General features: G+C 40.8%; 1 protein-coding gene across 5 annotated transcripts in view; it reads left to right on the top strand.

Annotated features, from left to right (window-relative positions):
- lmo7a (LIM domain 7a) overlaps positions 1-12,004 on the top strand; it is a 37,954-nt gene extending 25,950 nt beyond the window's left edge. For 4 of the 5 annotated variants that reach the window (XM_035534539.1, XM_035534553.1, XM_035534557.1 and 1 more), the window contains 17 exons: positions 313-570; positions 684-798; positions 1,655-1,816; positions 4,231-4,406; positions 4,510-4,570; positions 5,535-5,591; positions 6,614-6,639; positions 6,915-7,022; positions 7,385-7,477; positions 7,662-8,206; positions 8,589-8,642; positions 8,811-8,866; positions 9,485-9,689; positions 9,846-10,103; positions 10,346-10,454; positions 11,140-11,242; positions 11,359-12,004. In XM_035534539.1, coding sequence (XP_035390432.1) covers positions 313-570; positions 684-798; positions 1,655-1,816; positions 4,231-4,406; positions 4,510-4,570; positions 5,535-5,591; positions 6,614-6,639; positions 6,915-7,022; positions 7,385-7,477; positions 7,662-8,206; positions 8,589-8,642; positions 8,811-8,866; positions 9,485-9,689; positions 9,846-10,103; positions 10,346-10,454; positions 11,140-11,242; positions 11,359-11,381 — 2,409 coding nt within the window. In that variant the 3' untranslated portion in view covers positions 11,382-12,004. The remainder of the gene's footprint in view (positions 1-312; positions 571-683; positions 799-1,654; positions 1,817-4,230; positions 4,407-4,509; positions 4,571-5,534; positions 5,592-6,613; positions 6,640-6,914; positions 7,023-7,384; positions 7,478-7,661; positions 8,207-8,588; positions 8,643-8,810; positions 8,867-9,484; positions 9,690-9,845; positions 10,104-10,345; positions 10,455-11,139; positions 11,243-11,358) is intronic. The other variant, XM_035534545.1, reaches the window with a different exon arrangement.
- Positions 12,005-19,842: the final 7,838 nt, after the last annotated feature.

Raw genomic sequence — 19,842 nt, 5'->3', positions numbered from 1 at the left:
TAGAGATACTCTGTGAGGTGCTGGACAATTTGATAAATTAACATTTTGTAAACTATGTCTGCGGACATATTTACTCCATTACAGCCTCGTAGTCTTAAATATGTTAGCATGTAAATGGACTCATCATCTGCATTGTTCTTCTCAATTTGTATGCTGTGCTGGACTAGAGATTATCAATATGAAAATATAAATATATCAATATAAAATGTATAACATATGAGTGAATGCAGTATAATTTGAATCTTTTTTTTTTTTGTGCAGCAATCTACATTAATCAGCACTAATATAATCTGCTAATCTAACCACTCCCAGGTAAACGACTCTCACAAGCGCTTCAATGGCGAGACAGAGAGCTCCAACAGGACTGCAGCCCCTCGACGGTATCCACAGCTAACAAAAGAGGATAAGGCTCTGTCCCAGGGCAGCTCTGCTCATAGCAGTGATGAAGACGAGAAGGAGGAAGATGAGCTGGTGGCTCCAGCTGTGCAGGCCTCCTCCTCTGCCCCTCACGTAAGCCGTGTGTCTGCACAGCCCAAGGTGGCTGTGGCCCCTGTCAGCAACACCAAGCAGGTGAGTTCACCACTGGTCTCGTCATCTCTGTGCACTAGCACCTGAGCTTGGACTAATATGAAATTCTTGTTGCCTGTAACCTCTAATGTAACTTTTTTTTCTGTGTCTTTCAGGAAAGCTACAGTGACATGAGGATCAGTTTGGCTCAGAAGCCCAAGAGTAGCCATGACTTTGGCTTCCAGACCAGCTGGGATTCCTCAGGGGCTCATGTCAAATCTATACAGCCAGGTATAAAAGAACAAAGTAGTGCAGGTTTTTTTATACATAAAAGTAATAATGGCTTTTCTGAAGTTACCATCAACACAACATATTATTTTGTATTATTTCACTAAATCCACCAGGATGAGCTGAGCATATGTTGCCAATAAGCTCGGTGCTCTGCTACAGTGCTGTTACTAAAAGAAAACGACTCTGCAGGTCTTGCTACAGCTATATAGGGCAGAATCTTTCTAGGTCATTTCTAATGAGCCACTCAGAATAACAGGCGTGTACTGGGCACTTGAGTAGCAGGAGGGAAGCTGAAGGGTAGTTGTGTAATGCAAGCTCAGATGACTTTCAGCTGTAAACTATGAAATAAAAATACCAGCCATTGTCATCTCTCAAGAAAAGGATATCTTGTTACTGTTCCTGTCTTACTGTAATGTAACCATCAGGATTGTTTGTGTTGGCACTGAGCCTTTGTGATACACATTTAGATGTGCTGGTGTTTGTCTTATTCTGCGTTCTTTGCGACACTGTTGCTAGTGACAAAGCCAGTCTTGTTTCAGTTCCACAAGGATGTCTAGAGCTGAGGAGGTTCTTGTAATTAAAGGGAGGGGATATAATTAGTGGTATTAGAAATGACTTTATTCACAGCAGTAAATCTCAGCTCTAGTCCTCTCTATGACTTTTGGATATTGGTAGAGGAGAATGACTGATGTATGTCTCACACTTGTACCCTCTGCTCCAAAGTGTCAAGACTAGGCAAAACTTGGTCTAAATGATGCACAGAACCTTCCTGACAGCAACTAAGAGGATGTGTTTGTACTGATGACCCTTTCTGTTCATTTACTTTAATGGCACGTGCCCATGTGCGTGTGTGTAGGCAGTCCAGCAGAGCTCTGCCACCTGCAGGTGGGGGATGAGATACTGGCGGTGAATGGACACAAGGTGGCAGACATGAGCTATGAGCAGTGGAATGGGAAGATGAATGAGGCCCTGCAGCAAGGCAGCCTGTTCATGGACATCCGCCGTTATGGCAAGAACAGTAAGTCCTTCTCCCTGCATCCCGAAGCCTCTTAGCTGAAGGAACGCCTCTATAAAAAGACTTGTCTAGCTCTGGTAATGGTTCCAAAGCATGGGGGTGAGCCTTGCTTAAAGGGTGTAGGTGGCCATATGCTCATTGAACACGAAAAAGGGCAGAACCCTTTTTTTACCCGGTGACACAAGCAATATAGCAGCCAATCAGAGTGACTGCAGGGTGACGCGCATCTAGTCAGGTTTAACGTGCATTCCAACCAGGTATGTGGGAGGCTTTGGGTGGTAAAACAAAAATGAAAGAAAATGTGTAGAAATTGGCAAAAATGAAAAAGATTGTTAAAAAGTAATGCAACTGGACTATTATGGATTTGTTGGTTATAGATTCAGAAAAAAAGTACATCCTCTTTCAGTTCCAGGGTTTTAGTGATCAGGTTTCAATATGTAGTCCTTTTTTCTAAAAAGGTAAAGCAACATTCAGAAAGTAGGTGGGAAATGTAAGTACATCTTATAATATAGAAACATGTAAAACCACCTGTGGGAGTTTTTTTGAGGAGTTCATTGGTCTTGCATCGTTTTGGAGAGATTTTGGCCAACACTTAAGTCAAATTTATTTCTATTGTGCGTTTTACAACAGCTGTTGTCACAAAGCAGTCTTACACATGTCTGAATCTAAGCCCCCAGTGAGCAAGCCAAGGGTGACATTGGCAAGAAAAAACTCCCAAGAGCATGAGGAAGAAACCTTGAGACCAACCAAGACTCAAAGGGGGTGGCCCATCCTCCTCTGGCCAAAGGGGGGCTCATCCTCCTCTTCTTTACAACATTGCTTCAGTTCATTGATGTGTGAGGGCCTTTTTTATGCTCAGCTTTTAAGATCCTGCCACATTATCTCCAAGGGGATGATTTGACTTTGCCATGCCAGACACCTTTTTTTTTTTTTTCTTTAGACATTCATTATGATGATTGGCTGGTGTGCTTGGGGTCACTGTCCTGTTGCATGACCCAGTGTCGGCCCAGTTTAAGATTCTGGACACACACACTCACATTTGTCTCAAGAATATGCTGGTATAAAGTTTCCCAGGTCCTGCTGCTGCAAAACAGGCCAAGATAAGCATCATCTACCATCACACTTGACAAGTCAGTCTGAGGGGTTTATGGTGAGTTTTCACCAAACTTGATGCAATCAAACCTCTTAACCAGACATCAGTCCAAAGAATATAGTTCCAGAAACTTTGGCCTTTTTCAGATGTAATTTTGCAGTAAGGTTTGCTGCCTTATTCTGTTTTTTAAAGAAGTGGCTTTTTCCTAGCTAGCCTTCCATGAAAGCCATACTCGTTCAGTGTTTTTCTAATTGTGCTGTCATGAGCATAAACATTTAATGTGCCTGTAGTTCACGCTATATTACTCTTGGTTTTTTCTTTATATCTCTGTACTTTAAAACGGTCTGACTTTGGTACTTATTTTTTCCCATCTGGTTTCTGAATATTGGGGGGGGGGTTGTATTTGTTTTTTTATAAATGTTTGTGAATACCCCACAATTGTTATTTAGGCACTGATTAATAAAACATGGAATTGAAGGAGGGTATTCTCTCTTGCTTTGCTCATGACTATATTTTGTATATAAGTGCTAGGATAAAAATTGTAATAAGCATTTGGGGATAAATCTAATATAAAGTGTATGTATGTATAAAGTGTCTGCATGTTTTTGGGTTTCCCGTTGAACTAAATTGGTTTCACACCAGTTTTCAGCTCATTTACCCTTGGTTGAGTGTCTGTTGGCTGACATTTGAGAAAATCTGTTCGCTTTCTGTGTTTGTGTGTGTGTGAGATATAAATGCATGACTGTGCTTGTTGTCCCTCTTCTGTTTGTCTTGAGAGGGCGTTTAACATCCCACTCCTGCTCACTTGCATGGAATGAGTGTTTGATGGTGACATCTCCAGGACACGCGCGCACGCAGATGTTACTGTCTCTATCTGCTGAGCTGCCTCTCTGTAGCTTTTCCTTTTTCTTGTCTTTCTGGTGTGGTTTTGTCTGCCTAATAAGTGTGAACTATGCGGTTTTAACCCATCTTAAGGTACATGTGAGACTGTAGAAATAGTGGGGTTTTGTTTTACTGCCCTTACCAACAATCTTACAGCATTGATGACATTATTATTATTATTATTATTATATTTGTGTACATGTCCTTGTATGAGCTGAACTAAGTGTGAGATGCGCTGGGAGCTCTAAGCTTGTTGGTAAGCTGGTTGTGTAGATCTGTTTGGTCTGCATGGCAGGGGAAGGTGGTCTGTATGTCAAGCCCGGTGTTCAGCAGAAGCGAAAGGCTTCTCCATTCCACGTCTGTGTGTAACCGTGTGTCCGTTATTAGAGTCGCTAATTCTGTGTTTTTAAAATGGATGGCTCCGTCAATGTGCCTCTATCAGATTGGGCCAGAGACCTACCTTCCCTTCCATATAAAAGCCATAAGACCATCAATCTGACCAGTGCGGATCCTCTAGGTTCCCCTGTGACATACTACAACACCAACCTGGACTTTACCTCCCACCCAGCCACGGATGCAGCTGTGAAATCTCTGGACATAAGCTCCCAGCCTGCCAAGGCAAGTGTTTAATATACTGTACATGAGCAGTGTTTCTGTATTGCCTTTGTTATCAGTACATGCAGAGTTTTTGAAATCCTCACTGCTGGGCTTCCTGCTGTAGGATTTGACTTCTAATGGTGTTCATGGTGCATTCCAGGAGCCGGTGACCCTGAGAAACAAAGGTAACGCACATTTCTCAAAGATTGTAACTGGCGTACGATATGCTAAGTGGAAAACACACAGGACATCTCTTTTGTTTATGCCAGGATCTTATGCTTGTTGTCTATAATGCCTTCTGAAATATTGACCCCGTTTACACAATCACATACATCACAAGTGCAAATGCACCCAAACACATTTAAAACTGATTCAGTCAAGCCACCTCAGGAGGTGGTCTGAGGTGCATTTTAGCGTTTGTTATTTATGATTTGGTAGTATAAATGCATCCACCTCTTCATGCCACATTCAGCAGAAGACCTATCACCACGGGGAGGTCCACAGCACGATACGTTCCAACCAGTCTTCACTCTGTTCTCACCCCCAAATTGATTTGTGGACCGTATCAGCATTTGCTACTACTGCAACCAGGGTCACTGCTGTGTTAATTATCCTATCCAGTCGTTTTCTCATTAACATCAACTGCCACAGCTGGTGCCTTCCTCTAAGTTTAAAGAAATGCATGACCCTATGCAAAATTTCAATTTTTGAGGCAGCGATAATCTTTTGCATAGATGGAGAAACGGAGGCAGTTGATCATTGCATAGGAGCTGATTTCCATATTACATTCTACGCAGCAACATGATTTCAAAGTGACAGACTAGAGGGGCTTTTGACTACCAAGTGTAAAATAGGGTTAAAATCTTATCAGGAATACAGATACAGGTCTCATGAAAACACCAGGTGTAAATGTGGTCATTGTTTGATTTGCATATTTGAGCTTTATTTCTTAGTATCAGAGGTCCACATTTGTTTGTTTGCATTTGCTAACCTCACAAAAAGGAAATGTATTGTTTACCAAAGATAAACACGTGTCATTGTCTTACTGCAACATTTTTTCAAATGTAACCCACAAGTCCTGTTTCCTAGGTGAGCTAAACTTTATTCCATTCTCAATGTCCTGCTCTAATCTCTTTATCTCTCATGTAGAATCAGAACCAATTTCTTTGAAAAACCTAAAAAGGAGATCAGAGTTTTTTGAACAAGGTAAATGCGCAGCGCCAACTGGCCTTGGGCTTCTGGGGCCTGGCCCTTCTAGGCCTTCATCCTGACCTCCTCCTCTTCCTCACAGCCAAAGCCCTCATAAACCATGTGCTCTTCTCTCAGGCTTGGCAGGGAATGGAGTCCGTGCTCTGGTCTGTCTCTGTGGTAAACACAGCTAAGTGTGTGTGTCTACCTCCATATCAACACAAAGATAGGGGGAAGAGTGAAACCAGCGTGCACAGAGTTAAACCCAGATCAATGACTCCCTTTATTCCAAGGCTTCATAGTATCTTGTATGATCAGTGATTGTGCATCCAGAAACTGATGCCCAGGCTTGGCAAGACTGCCTGTCATGAACCATACCAACATATCAGCCCTCCGAGACCGTCTGAGCCATCACATACAGCCTTGGCGTCTCTGCAGTGCGGTGCTATCTCCTCTCCTGTATAAATGATGCAATTGAAATATCAAGAACTTGATTAGCATTCAACATATCACCGCTTGGCCAACATCTGTTATTGCTGGGAGTGTCATCTTCTTCCCAGGCTTTTGGCACAGCACTTCCACAAGTACGCCAGCCTGTGGGGAAGTTTCAGAACTAGTCTCTGGGTCTGGGGCTGCAGGCTGTACAGTAAGATTCAGTGTGGGCCATGTTGGTATGGTGTTCAGGCTGCACACAGTGTTTATCTGTCCCTCTGCATGCTGTACTGAGCATGGATTTGGCATGCTTTTTAATGGCCAGTGGTTGCATGTGGCATAGGACTGTGGTGCGTCCATGGGAGTGCGGGCTTTAAGTGTTACTTTGTTCTCCAGCTCTTTGCATGTGGGTCTGAGTACTTTCTTCCAGTTTGGCAATAACATACTGATAATATGAGAACGAATAATTTTCAGTCCAAGTATTCTGAGAAATACCATGTTGTTTCAGTTCAGTGGATTTCAATGTAAATGATGCAATCCAGTTTAAACTGTTGCAATTTGCAGTGTGCTCTTTTTGAAACAATACAAAATTTTGCTTTCTTTTGTAGGTGGAACTGAAAATGCAACATTAGATGTAAGTGAAGTGGTTGCTCTATATAAATGTTCTTCCACCAGTATGTTTTTAAGCTTGCTGTTTCATGTTCACTAAGCATAAGAGGAGTTCATTTCCTCTGCCCTGGAGCTGAGAATGTTTTTACACCTGGCAGCGTTTTTGGATGAAAAAACGAATCTGGTTTGCCTATGTGTAAAACGCTACAGCCAGTCATATTTGTAGCCTGGAGTTGATCTAGTTGATCTGTATGCTATGCACATTTGCAGATAGCAGGCATCTCGCCCTGTGCTCTCTAGGTCCCTGTTCCCCCTCTCTCCACCTCCTCCAACCGCTGGTCCTGGGACCCTGAGGAAGAGCGCCGTCGTCAGGAAAAATGGCAAAAGGAGCAGGAGCGCCTCCTACAGGTCAGCTCCCCACTAGACAGTCATTGTGAAGGACTCTATTTACTGTGTTTGTGGCAGGACCAGAGTAAATGGGTGTGGTTATGTCCTTAAGGCTATACAACCTGTTGTCATTATTAGTCAAACACACACAAATGCCAGCATTACCAAAGTTTACTAAGGGTGCTTGACTTTCATATGTGAAATATATCAACCTATGATTTTAATACCAATTAAATAATTTATTTTCTTTTAGTTAGGTTTAGTTATTTAATATCCCATGTTGAAGTACATTTGACAATTTTTGTACAGTTTACTGTACAGAAATAACGAAGTTCCAGACATATGGGGCGGAAAAGTTTTTTTTTTTTTTCCCCTTTCCACAGGAGAAATACAGGCAGGATCAGGAGAAGATGGAAGAGGAGTTTAGGAAAGCCCAGCAGGCGGCTGTGCAGGAGGGCACAAAACAACATGAGGAGGTGAGTATGCCACCTGTCATTTTTTTTTGACAATAACAAAAATCATATGACTAGTAGCAGTACTACAGAACTCATTTGACAAATGACATTTGTTCATATTTAAAATCTCAACATTGTAAGCTCTGTATGGGGGTCACTGTGGGAACTTGAGTGTCATGAGCTCCTTTGTGATTCCACTCAACAGGAGATGAGGAGGCTGGAGCTTCATCGACACAACATGGGCCTCCACTCCCCTCTGACCCCCCTCAGGCAGGACGAGATGGAGGCCTCCAGAGTGGCCCTCCAAGACCAGAAGGAGAAGAGGAGAAGGGAGCAGGAGATCCGCCACCTAGAGGAGGAGAGGAGAAGGATGGAGCAGCAAGGGCGTCTAGAGGAGGAGAAGAGAAAGAGCGAGCAGCAAGAGCGTATTGAGGTGGAGAAGAGAAAGAGGGAGCAGCAAGAGCGTCTAGAGGAGGAGAAGAGAAAGAGGGAGCAGCAAGAGCGTCTAGAGGAGGAGAAGAGAAAGAGGGAGCAGCAAGAGCGTATTGAGGAAGAGAGGAGAAGGAGGGAGCAACAGGAGCGCCTAGAGGAAGAGAAGAGAAAGAGGGAGCATCAAAAACAACTGGAAGAGGAGAAGAAGAAGAGGGAAGATGAGGAGCATCAGCAAAGGGAGGATGATGGGAGGAAAAGAGAGCAGGAGGCCCAGAGACTGCAGAAGAAGAGAAAGGAGGAGGCCCAGAAGAGACTTGAGTAAGTAGCAGCCGCTTCATTCAGACTGCTGAAGGTTTGGTCACGTTTCAGGTACAGAAGCATATGTGTAGGTACGTGTGCTTTTTGAGGCATTGCCATCGGCTTCACGCGCATGGCCTAGGCTCTCTGCTTCATATCCACGTGTCTAACGAAGAACCGTTCTGCACGCCGCACTACAGTAGCGTCAGCAGTATGGTGATGAAGAACTTTTACCATCGCTGCATGATTGTCATTCTGAGCAAAAACATGCTTAACCAAAACTCTGTTGCATGTTAATTCATGTGATAGTAAACCAGACCACTTTTGTGTTCTTCTGTATCCATCTGTGTGTGAACGCTATAAACCCCTGCTTGTCTGTGCTGCTTCTGCTGTTTGATGACAGTGATGTGGACATTGGCTATACCAATACTTTTCCTGAGCTATCCTACTCACACAGGTAAATATAATGATACACTTTTAATATGTACATGCTACATTTGACCTTTTCTTCACACATAAAACAAATAGAATTGAATGCTTAATTAGAACAAAAATACTTCTAAATGGCTAACATGCTTTTTGTTAAATGTTCATTATTTTACTACTTTTGTTTCATTTTGTACAGGATAAAGTCCAAGTCCACCCCAGAGCTTGATGAAACGGGAAAAACAGATATTAAAGGTCAGTATGTTTGCAGTTCTTTTCCCACTTTCCTTTGACCTTTATGGATCCCTTGATCCAACTTGGGTCATGTTAGATCCCTTCCCATGCAAGAGTGAACCAACCTGCTGAACCTTGGCATACATTGCCTGGTTCCCAGCTAGTCCATGTGGTACAGTGCTGGGTTCGAGTTTTTTTGCGGCTGTATGCAGGTGTGTATAGCAGGCACAGGGGCCTAGCCAGCTGGCTCCTGGAGGAGGAGATGAGAAGAAAAAATGATCCTCAAATTCAAAGACAACATGCAGCATCTGAGCTGGAACTAGAAAGGAAAAGGATCCTTAGTGCTATGAGATACAGAGACCCGGAGAGAGGTGGGCCCTGGTTCAAGACTGTCTCCATCAAGAAGCCCAGCCAATCAAATCATCTGAGATCTGTGATCAATTCAATCAAGTCCAATCGAACATGTGTCCTGTCTTCATCACTAAATTGATGTTCAGTAGACTTTGATTAATAATCACCATAATCTTATAGTCTGATCACAGCTACTTTCAGTTGGAAATGGAGTGACCTTCTGTGTGCAATTATTTCCGTTCATCACATATATGTGGTCGTGATCAAACAATTCCCCATTGCTTTCAGTAGTGAGTGGTGTTCTGGGTGAGAGCTCTTCGATTAAAGACATCCAGAAGAAGAAGGAGCCGTTATCTCAGGCTGAGCTGGAGAGGCAGCAGATCATACAGGAGATGAAGAAAAAGACTCCACTACTGACAGACCGCAGCTGGATCCGCCAGAACAGTGCGGTCACGAGCACTAGCAGTGAGGCCATCAGCATGCCCATGAGGAGGTACCCGATTTCTTTATTATTTTGAAGTTTATGAATGATGATCCTTGAATAATTGTGGATATGCTAACAATAACCTGCTATAATTCCTGAAAAAAAATGATATTTTTTTGGTGGGGGGTGGGGTTGGACACTAATGCTACCCTACCGACTTGGCAGAGGCGAGTCTCTGGATAACCTTGACACGAGTCGCCCATCCATGAGAATGTCATGGGCACCAGGTAGCACTTCCTCCATCCCAGACTACAGCAAGCCTCATTTGGCTGTCTCCGGCTCCACCTACCGTGGCGGGCTTCCAGGCTCTGCCACCCTGCCTGCATCCCAGTCTCTGAGCTCCCTCAGGCAGGCATGGTCCCAGCCTCAGCATGCCCCTAACACCAGCACAGAGCCTGGGCGTCAGACTCCTCCCCAGAACAGGTACTGCCTCACTGTGCCGGTCTGTGTCAAATCACCAGTAATGTCATACATTTCGGTGCCATGTGCTTTCCATATTCAGCCAGTCTGCAAGCAGGTCACTGTGTGTATACTGCGTATCCTGCCTGCCGGGCCTCGACACAGACGCAGTTGTTAAGCGGATGTGGCAGCCCAAACAAGCTATTGAGTGGTGTGGCGTTTTGTCTCGCTGGTGTCTCAGGACATGTTTACATTCTGTAATCTAGGTCAGTCAGTGGCAAGAAAATCTGTACTTACTGTCAGATGCCACTGGGCAAAGGAGCAGCCATGATCATCGAGTCTCTGGGGCTCTGTTATCACTTACCTTGCTTTAAGGTGAGAGTCCCAAACTACTCATTCTTGGTGATTCAGGTCATCCTGCCTGCACTGATGACTAACCTGCCTTACTCTGCCCTTCTTCTTTGAAGCTTAACTAGATCAACTGTTCCGCATACCAGCATCATTTAACCACTGAGGCAAATCACTAATTCCAAATAGTTAATCTTTAATAAATAACTCATGTCTTTTGAATTCTCTGAGTCTCTGTTTAACTGTTATGAAAACCCAGCATGATTTAGCTGCCCTCATCCACTTTGTCATCCATGAAATAGGACTAATCAACCATTTCAGGTTGTGTGTCCATGGTTACAACTGGACTGTGAGGATCTGTGCCAGAGAAGCCAGTCTCTGCAGAATTCAGAATTTATGTTAGTGCTCCAACACCTTCATAGCAACGTGATTAAATCTGAGCTAATCGGATCAATTCCTGGGCTTCTACTGCTACACCATGTATCATCTCTTAGTGCTTTACATATGTTTGTGCCTAAGTTCAGTGTCTTGTGGTGGTTGGTCCTGTTGGTGAATAGTTTCCACTCTGATTAAAGTTTCCCTCATTACTGAGAGAAGACTGACTGCATCTGCGAGTCAGAGATCATCTCTCCATTCAAAGAAATGTGTGTATGTACCTAAAGTTTTCATGATCCAACCTATTTATTTTGCATCCTTGTCTGTTGGGTTTCAGTGCATCGAATGCAAATCTGATCTTGGAGGCTCGCATGCTGGAGCTGAAGTCAGAATCCGAAACAAACAGCTATACTGCAACTCCTGCTATATTCGGTTCAAAAGTAAGACAGAGTTCAGCACATAAAGTGCTTCACTGATTCATCTACTGATTTATATTTTGAATAAAAAAATCATAGCATTACTTTCAAGTAATTACATAATGGCTTTCTCTTCTCAGATGCGCAGCCCTCTGCCCTGTGAGCTCACTGTGCTACAGCAGATTGAGGAGGAGCCCACTATAGCTAAGCAGCCATGAACACTAGCACCAGAGCCCATGCTTGTGATGAACACTTGGGGATTTGGGGAGTGGATATTAAACAATGAGCTTCAATATTTCCTTTTACTTCTGAGAGGGTGAGATTAAATAAAGTTATTTGTTTCCATAAAGTATTACAGAATGCTTGTACAAAGTATGCGGGACATGTATTTAGTTAGTGTCTAGTAATGTATTTGAAAGAATTATTGCATGCCATGTTTTTTACACGAGAGATCTGGGTGATTTCTGGCTGGCTGAACACGGTTTTGGGTTTTTTAATAGTACAGTAGTATACTGCTTACTGAGAATCTTTATAAGTCTGTTATGTTGTGGCTTATTGTCATAAATATTGTCATTCATTGTTGTGCCTTGCTTTTGGGGAAAGATAACTTGGAATAAATATATTACAGATCTATTTTAAAGTGACATGGTTTAAAGGAAGAGGTTTATTTGCTGATGGAATCCACTTAATATGTCTAAGGATTTTAAACAGTCTTGACATGAGACAATGTGAATTGTATTCAGTAATATTTGTAAATAAAGTGAAATTCTGGCTGAATTTAAATGACAACTGAAATCTCTGTATTAATTAGGTTTACTTGACTTGTTTCTATCTACGATGTGTACTGGCGAATGACTGAATTTTAATAAGCTTATAATTAGGCTGCAGAGGATTTCCACCTTGTATATCCAAACATAATGGATCATGTGTGCAGATCAGTGTAGGGTATGCAAGGTATTTGATTAACCTACACTGCAATGATTTCTAGGTTTCATATTACATTTAAACATGTCTTAATAAATTTTACATTTGCGTTTTGAAAATATGGGTAGAGCTCTGTGGCCCCAGAGCTTACGAACAGTACATTTACCTGGTGCTGTTATCCAAAGCAACTTACAGTTATGACTGAGTACAACTTGAGCAATTGAGGGTTAAGGGTCTTGCTCAGGGGCCCAACAGTGGCAACTTGGCAGCAGTGGGGTTGAACCAGCAACCTTCCAATTACAAGTCGAATACCGTAACCACTGAGCCAGTGCTGCCTGTAGATTTTGAAATGAACAGGGATTTCTGTAAAATGGGATTTTTCCTCAAGCGTAGCACACCTAATTTTTGGCATCTTCTTTTAAAAGAGAAGCTTGTCATCCAGGCCTTCAAAACCAGCTTGAGTTGTGAAGAAGGCGCCTGGCGTCTGAGTGGGAGCATCCTGCCCAGCAGTGGCCATGTTTACATCACTGTCCATAAACTGTCTGTTACAGTAAATTGTAGATGATTTATTTGTGTGTGCAGTCCAGGTTGAATATACATAGAGGACATCTGCTAATAAACCTAGATTTTGATCCATTTTGAATGCTAATGTAATGACTAATGTGCAGTTTTAACATCATCAGGTCCAGTGAAGATGATCCATAGCCATTCTTGTTGACTGCTAATTTCAGAATGGATTGTACATGCAATCCAGAGAGAGGAAGTGTTGGTTTTAATGTTCAAAAATAGCTTTTCCAGCTGTCTAGAAAAATACTTTGATATATTTAGGACTATACACTGTGAATTGACTCATTTCACCTGAATATGCTCAATAGTTCCAGGTATGTGGAACAGAATCTGGACATGTCTTTTGATGACTTGGGGTGCGCCGGGCGAGTGTCGTTGGATTAGGATATACGTAGCCATTAGATCTCTCAAATAATCCTGTAATCCTGTTAAAATTCATCTGGGAAATGTGGCCTTTGAAACATCATTTTCAGCTGTCTATGCACAGCAAAGAGACACTGCATTACTGTCTCAGATATTGCAGGTAACTTTGTGAAGATACATTGACTGAATATGTCTTTGTGAAATCAGGAATTCCTTGATGTCACATTTCTGCCAACCACCTCCATTCACAGACTCAATCCAGGCTGATCTTAACACCAATGATGACCCTGGAGTCATGTTTTTATCATGTCATGTTTACTTTTGGTGCTGGAGTGCTACATTTCTCAAGATAGCCATTTTTAAGAGATACATTTTTAAGCAATTTCTCAGTACATCATATGTGTAACAATAAAAAACTGTCAATGTTGATTTAAAAAAAAAAAAGAACTTACCCTTTAGCATGTGAGACAGGTCATAACCCTTCACCTGGTCCCCGAGTTGATATACTGCCTGCAAGCTGTTAAGAACACACTGAAGCAAATAGAGATAATTTCAAAAGAAATGTGTGCTATGACACCCTACTGTATATCAAAACACGTACTGTATTCACAAGACCACAATGCACTAATGTTAAATGAAGAAGGATCAAAAAAGTGGGACCAGCCATGATTGGTTTTGTTTGTTTCTTTTTTTACACAATGGAACTGCCTTAATTATGACTTAATTTAAAAGCTGTACACAGTGTCACTGGGGTGCCATATTTGTATGTGCCTTGTTCTCATATTCCTGAAATTCACGCTGTTTTATCTACAAGAGTTGCATTTATCATTTCCCACAGCAGTGGATCTTCACTGATAGGGATGTTTAGATACATTTGAAAAAAGGGATTTGCCATGCAGTGGCCTATGACCTTTGATTAATTATTGAAAGTCAAGCAAACACTCATTGCCTTCTCTGCTACCTTCAGTATATACTGCTGGTTAAAAAGTCAGTCTCTGCAGAGAAATATTTTTTTACTTAACTCACAAGGTAAAGTGCTTTTAAAAAAAGAAAAGAGAAAAAAGCCTCTAAGTTGAATAGTTTGGACAATCAGATAAGCAAACTTGTCAATATAGTGCACTATTTGCAATAATCTCACATAATCTGTTTTGGAAATTTGCATAATATATTCAGTTTTATTCAGGTCATCTAGCATGCCATCCTCTGCATCATTGCTGTCATGGCTTGTTAACTTCAAAGATCGGGTCTGTAGCCTCTGTAACTTGGTTGAGGATAATGTGCTTATAAAGTGCTCATTATACCAACACTTAGTAACCTGCCTTTGTTTTTCTCCTGATCTTAAACTGTAATTTGCTCTGCTCTGAAGCACAAAGTGGCAACACCTAAGTGTGGCTCAGAGAGGTGTTGCTGTAAAGGAACATTTGTATGAGAAATGATCAGGAGAATTGGACTGATTCAACAAAGCTGAGTACTACTGTTTTTTACCAATAAAATAATATGTGCAGAAGACCCTGTAAATGACTAATCAACTTCCTTTTCTTGGTACTTGAGCATACATGTCTGATCAGATATTGCCACATATAATGTTGATTTCTAGTCCTTAATGACATATTTCTACTATACACCCGTCTCACAGTGCTCCTCTCAGGCTGTCCTAAAGTAAGCTTTCATTTGCACTGACTTAGAAAATGTTGCATTTCTCATGCATGCTAAGGCAGCCACAGCTGGGAGACGCAGATATGCTTGAGCAGCTATTATACTGAGAACATGCTCCCCATCTCCATGTACCTTCAGAAGCTTGATAAGCTGAGAGGGTAAGAGAACATTAATTCCTGAGTTAATATTCACACTCATCTTTCACACTAAATGATTCTCATGATCACTGGTCAGATATTATATAATACAAAAAAAATTGTATATTAAAATGTATAAATAATCTTTAAGTAGTTATATATGATGGTTTAAAACTCAAACAGATGAGTGTAACCATTTAAATTAAATATATTTATTCATCATAAATATTTATCAGTGTCTGTGGTGTCCTTTTGTGTTAGTTTCTCATTTATATTAATCTTCAGTAATGTTTAACAAATTAGTGATGACAAGTTTCTGGTGGTAGAATAAATCTCGAGGGTCACGACTACATGTAAAACTGGGTCCCGTTCTTGGCTCTCATGTCACTCCATTTTCAGTTTTGATGAATCCCACCAATGACATCACATCATTTTCATACTCTGTTAATTAGAATTTTATCAGAGCGCTTCAAAGACGGAGCACATTTTAAACTGCCATTCTTTTGATGTCAGGACTATCAGATTGGCTTTTGAAATGTTTAGGGTGTTGAAATTGCAAAAGGGTGACATTCAACATGTCCCTCCTTGGGGATCTCAGAGAGATTACCAAATCATGCAGCTAGAGTTCTATAGTAGCAAATTAGGTTTTTAAAAAATTTTAGTTAGTCAGATAACTTGGGATATAAAATATGACATTTCATAAAATGTTTTTGCAGTTGACAGGAGTCTTGCTAAAGGTATCATACAAAATCTGTGCTGCTATTAAAATCAAAATATGAGTTAAAACTGAAATACACAATGAAATGCAAGTAACTAAATTGCTGGAATTCAGACTGGTTACTGCTAGTTTCCTGTGTTTCAGGCCTGTTGGTCACACTAACTCATAAGCGAAGCAGAAATGTGCTCTGTGTTAAGTCAAGCTGCAGGGCCTTAATGCACACTGTATATCAAATGTCATTTCAAATAAGGAAATATAGCTGGAAATATAGCTTGGTATACAGAGGGTAGTGAGTTTTTGTCCTTCATTTTTTCAAAATTTTCATATAGGGCTGGGAACAGTTTGGTTTAATGCTTAGGGCACAATCCCTAAGGTCAGAAAGTATTAAATAAACTAGACCAGCAACCCATGAATTAAGTGACTGAGTGGAAAAGGATATCTTAACAGTTTTTGATTAGTTGTAAAGGAAAAGAGGGGAATATAACCTTAGATTTGCTGATCTGCTGAGTTTTTGGATGACCAAACTGATCTGTGAAAAAGAGATAAAGGAGGCATTCAGGGAAGGTTTATTACACTCAGTGCAACACGACTCTCCACACCATGAAGTGGTCACTTGCATCCTTACCAGTGACACTCCCCAAAGTTTCCTCCACCCTCTCCCCTCGTAGGCACTGACTGCCACACGTTTACAGTAAGGACTGCTCCTGAGTGACCATCCAGTTCCCAGCCTGACTCATTTTCTTGATGATTCAGCGGATTCAGACCCCTAACAGCCTTTCGCCTCATATAAGTAAAGCTGTGGTGTTCCTATTTCTAGCCTGCATCATTATTTTTCAAAGATTTTAAAAAACTGTGCAGAGCATTTATAAAAATATCAAATAGCCTACTACAAGCACTTACAAGATTGTTTATATAATTCATACTGAAACAACTGCTGAGTGTCACTGGGATTTGAGAAATGTTTTCTCTCCTGAGTTTGTTGTGCAATGCGAAGACTTTATAATACATTAGTCATTTTATGTTGACAAAGTTTGTAGACCAAGAGGTGTCATTTCAGTCTTTAAAATGGGGAATTGCCCAAAACAACATCATGACCATCTCTGGAATCACAGCAAGGTTCCATTAAGTGGAAACTAGTGTTATGGCTGGCCATGAAGGTACTGAAAGAGTTGTGTCTTCATGCACTGCAGCTACCATTACCCTCCATTAAAGAGATGTAAAATAAGTCTTTTTTTGTTGTTATTCTTATAATTTGGGATGGCACAGAAGATAAGAAATCACTGAAAATGGTTCTGCTAATTGGAAATAATAATCCCTGAATCTCCACTCAGTAAAGTAAATAAATAGAGCAATAATGTATGCAATGCTATTTTCTTTTTTCTATGGCAAATGGAAATTCAAGGCAGCAGGAGTTGGCAGGAAAAATGAGCTACAGCAAATCCAAACTCAGATCCCTAATACTGTGCAGTCATTCAGTGCTGTGAATGTGTCCGGCTGCCACTATCCATTTGTAAACTCTAAAACATCTGCAGATGTAATGGGATTCACACCCGACCCTGATACTGTGCTCCACTCCTTAAAGCATTAAGGCACTTGAGTTTGAAGCCACAATTAATGATTTTCACATTGTGCATTTTAAAGAAGATTTTTTCAGTGCTTGGCAATTCACCAATTTCCTGACAGAAAATTACTTCTTTCTGTAATTTCTTTAATATGCCCGACCTGCCCGAAATACCTCCCATTTTAGCAGACTTTGCTTGCTTTAGAAATTTGCATAAGCTACAATGTGTCTAATAAGCAACTTCATTTTCACTGCTCCAGTACCATCAATACAAACTTCCTCACTTCATTATACCTCTTTTGCTCAGTGACTGACTGAGTTTCTTTGAAAATAATATTTATTTTAAAATGCAACATTCATTTGAAAACCCCTTTTTCCCTTATGAAAAAAAAACTGTATTCAAAGCTTAATCATTCACATCACCTCACCTCTTTCATTGGCCTTAGGCCTCTGTTTCATCGCCTGCAGTTTACAGGTAATCACACTCCACACTCCACCATTTCACTGCGTGTTGTACTGTGTATGACTATGTATGTGACAAATAAACCAAACTTGAAACTTGAAACTTGAAACTGCACCCAAGTGATAAACATTTTTGCCATTTAATAAGGCCATGGTCTGAGGCCCAATCTTCCTCACAGTCATTGTGCTAAGAATGTTTTTAATACTGTCTGTTCCTGCTGTTGTTTATTTGAAGTCCTCTGTGGAATTTATGTAATTATCGCAAACATCCCTGGAACACCTGCAATATGAGTGCCAAACATTTAAAAAATGTTAAAGAGGCTAAATTTCAATTGTTTATATAAAGCATAGAATAGTGTTCCAGTGTCCATTTACAGTACAGTACAGTATTTACACAGTAGTTCTTAAATGGCTTATACTGCTCCTGTAGATTTGCAGGTAGGGTTTGGCACTAGTAAGGTTATAGGTTCCATTTCCAGGAAGCACGTCTACCATCATACTACTCCATATGTAAGAGCATGTGCTAAACGCTGTGCACGTGTCACACTAAGATTCAGTTACTGCTAAACTGCAGGGAATTCCAAACTAACACCATTTTGCTTTACTTTAGAATTTCAGCATTTTATACCTTCTAATCTTTTTTCCATTCTGAATGTGCATGTTAACATAAAATGTGTATTCCTTTTTGAAGGGGTACTAATGATTTTTATTAGCCACACTAATTAATGTTGCTGAGTTCATCCTCAGCATTATTTGTACTGAAATGTAATGTACACATTTAATTCCCATAGTTCCATCCATCATCTTCTGTTGAAATTTGAACTTCTAAAGTTTATGACCTGTACAAGCCACAGTAATTATGTGTTACAGATAGTCACTTAGAGGTCCATAATGAGTAAAGGAGAGTGTTAGGAAAAGTGTGGTTTTACTGGACCTGATTTTAAAATTCCAGGTACTGATAACATGGTGTAAAATTAAATCCTTGTCTAGTCGGATTGTGTAAACTCAGTTTCCTTATCAGCCTGTTAATCACACTGAAGTCATGTCCTCAAAATATGCAGAGCAATTTTCTTCTGTGTATATAGGTGTCTGTGAAATTTTGTGTTTCTGTCACATATACCAGAGTTTTCCAGGAAAAAACATTGTGCTACTACCGATGAAGTCCAAGGTGTTACGATTCCAATAGGAACAAGGCAAGAGGTAGAACGCAAATGCAGGAGGTGGTTTATTAAATGAGGGAAATACGAACATGAACGGCAAAACAAACAGAGGCAAAGGACTAACACTTACAGTAAAATAATACACGACCGGAGTAAACGGAGAAGCAATGGCGATGACAGTACAACAAGCATCCGGTAACCCTGACGGAAAGAACGTAACTTACTACAATAACCGACCACATGGGCAACCAAACACAGGGCTTAAATAAACAAGACAGTCAAGCACTATCAGGCACAGGTGAACATATGAACAGGGAGAACCAAAACAAGGACTGGAATGAAGAAACCAAGAAACGGAACAACCAGGAAACAAAAGGAAAACAGTCACAACAGGGAAACTATGGAAACAGGGATATCAGGAGGGTGGCCATTCGTGACACAAGGCATCATGAAGAAATCACGTTACTTCACTTGAGTGATAAGGAAATTCCTGGAAAGCCATACTTCCATATATAAAACTGCAATTCCCATGACTCAGTTCACCAGTTCAGTCTGCTTACCTTAGAAACCTAGACAGACAGCACCTATATGGATGAATTTCTTCACCAAAAAAAAGTCTTTTATTGAGAGTACTGAACAAGATCACATTATACTTAATAAACTCTTTGAATTCAGAACAGTTATATTGTACTGAATTGTTGAAACAACACTTATGTAACATTGTTAAAGTAAAAAATTCATGTGGAACCAGTATACCTATTGGAATTGTTTAGTTGGTTGGTTTGTTTTTTGATCACAGATTATTAGGTTGCTACAGGGGTGAGGTAGTTAATTTTACAAGATTGTTCTATTACTACAACTTGAATCTGAAGGTCAGCAAGACTAAGGACCTCGCTGAGGACTTCAGAAATCCCAAGAATAAACCAAATACTAATTAGCATTACTATAAATCGTCAGTTGCTTTTGGTTTCTTGGCCTATAAATCTCTATCGAAGTGTGTGCAGCTGTTCTGAAGACTTCCTGTACTTCCTGGTTATTAAATGCCTTTATTAGGAGTTCAAATAAAAACACCCCCT

Source organism: Electrophorus electricus, chromosome 2 (genome assembly GCF_013358815.1).
Source record: "Electrophorus electricus isolate fEleEle1 chromosome 2, fEleEle1.pri, whole genome shotgun sequence".
Lineage (NCBI taxonomy): Eukaryota > Metazoa > Chordata > Actinopteri > Gymnotiformes > Gymnotidae > Electrophorus > Electrophorus electricus.
This window is presented reverse-complemented; position numbering and strand designations above follow the sequence as displayed.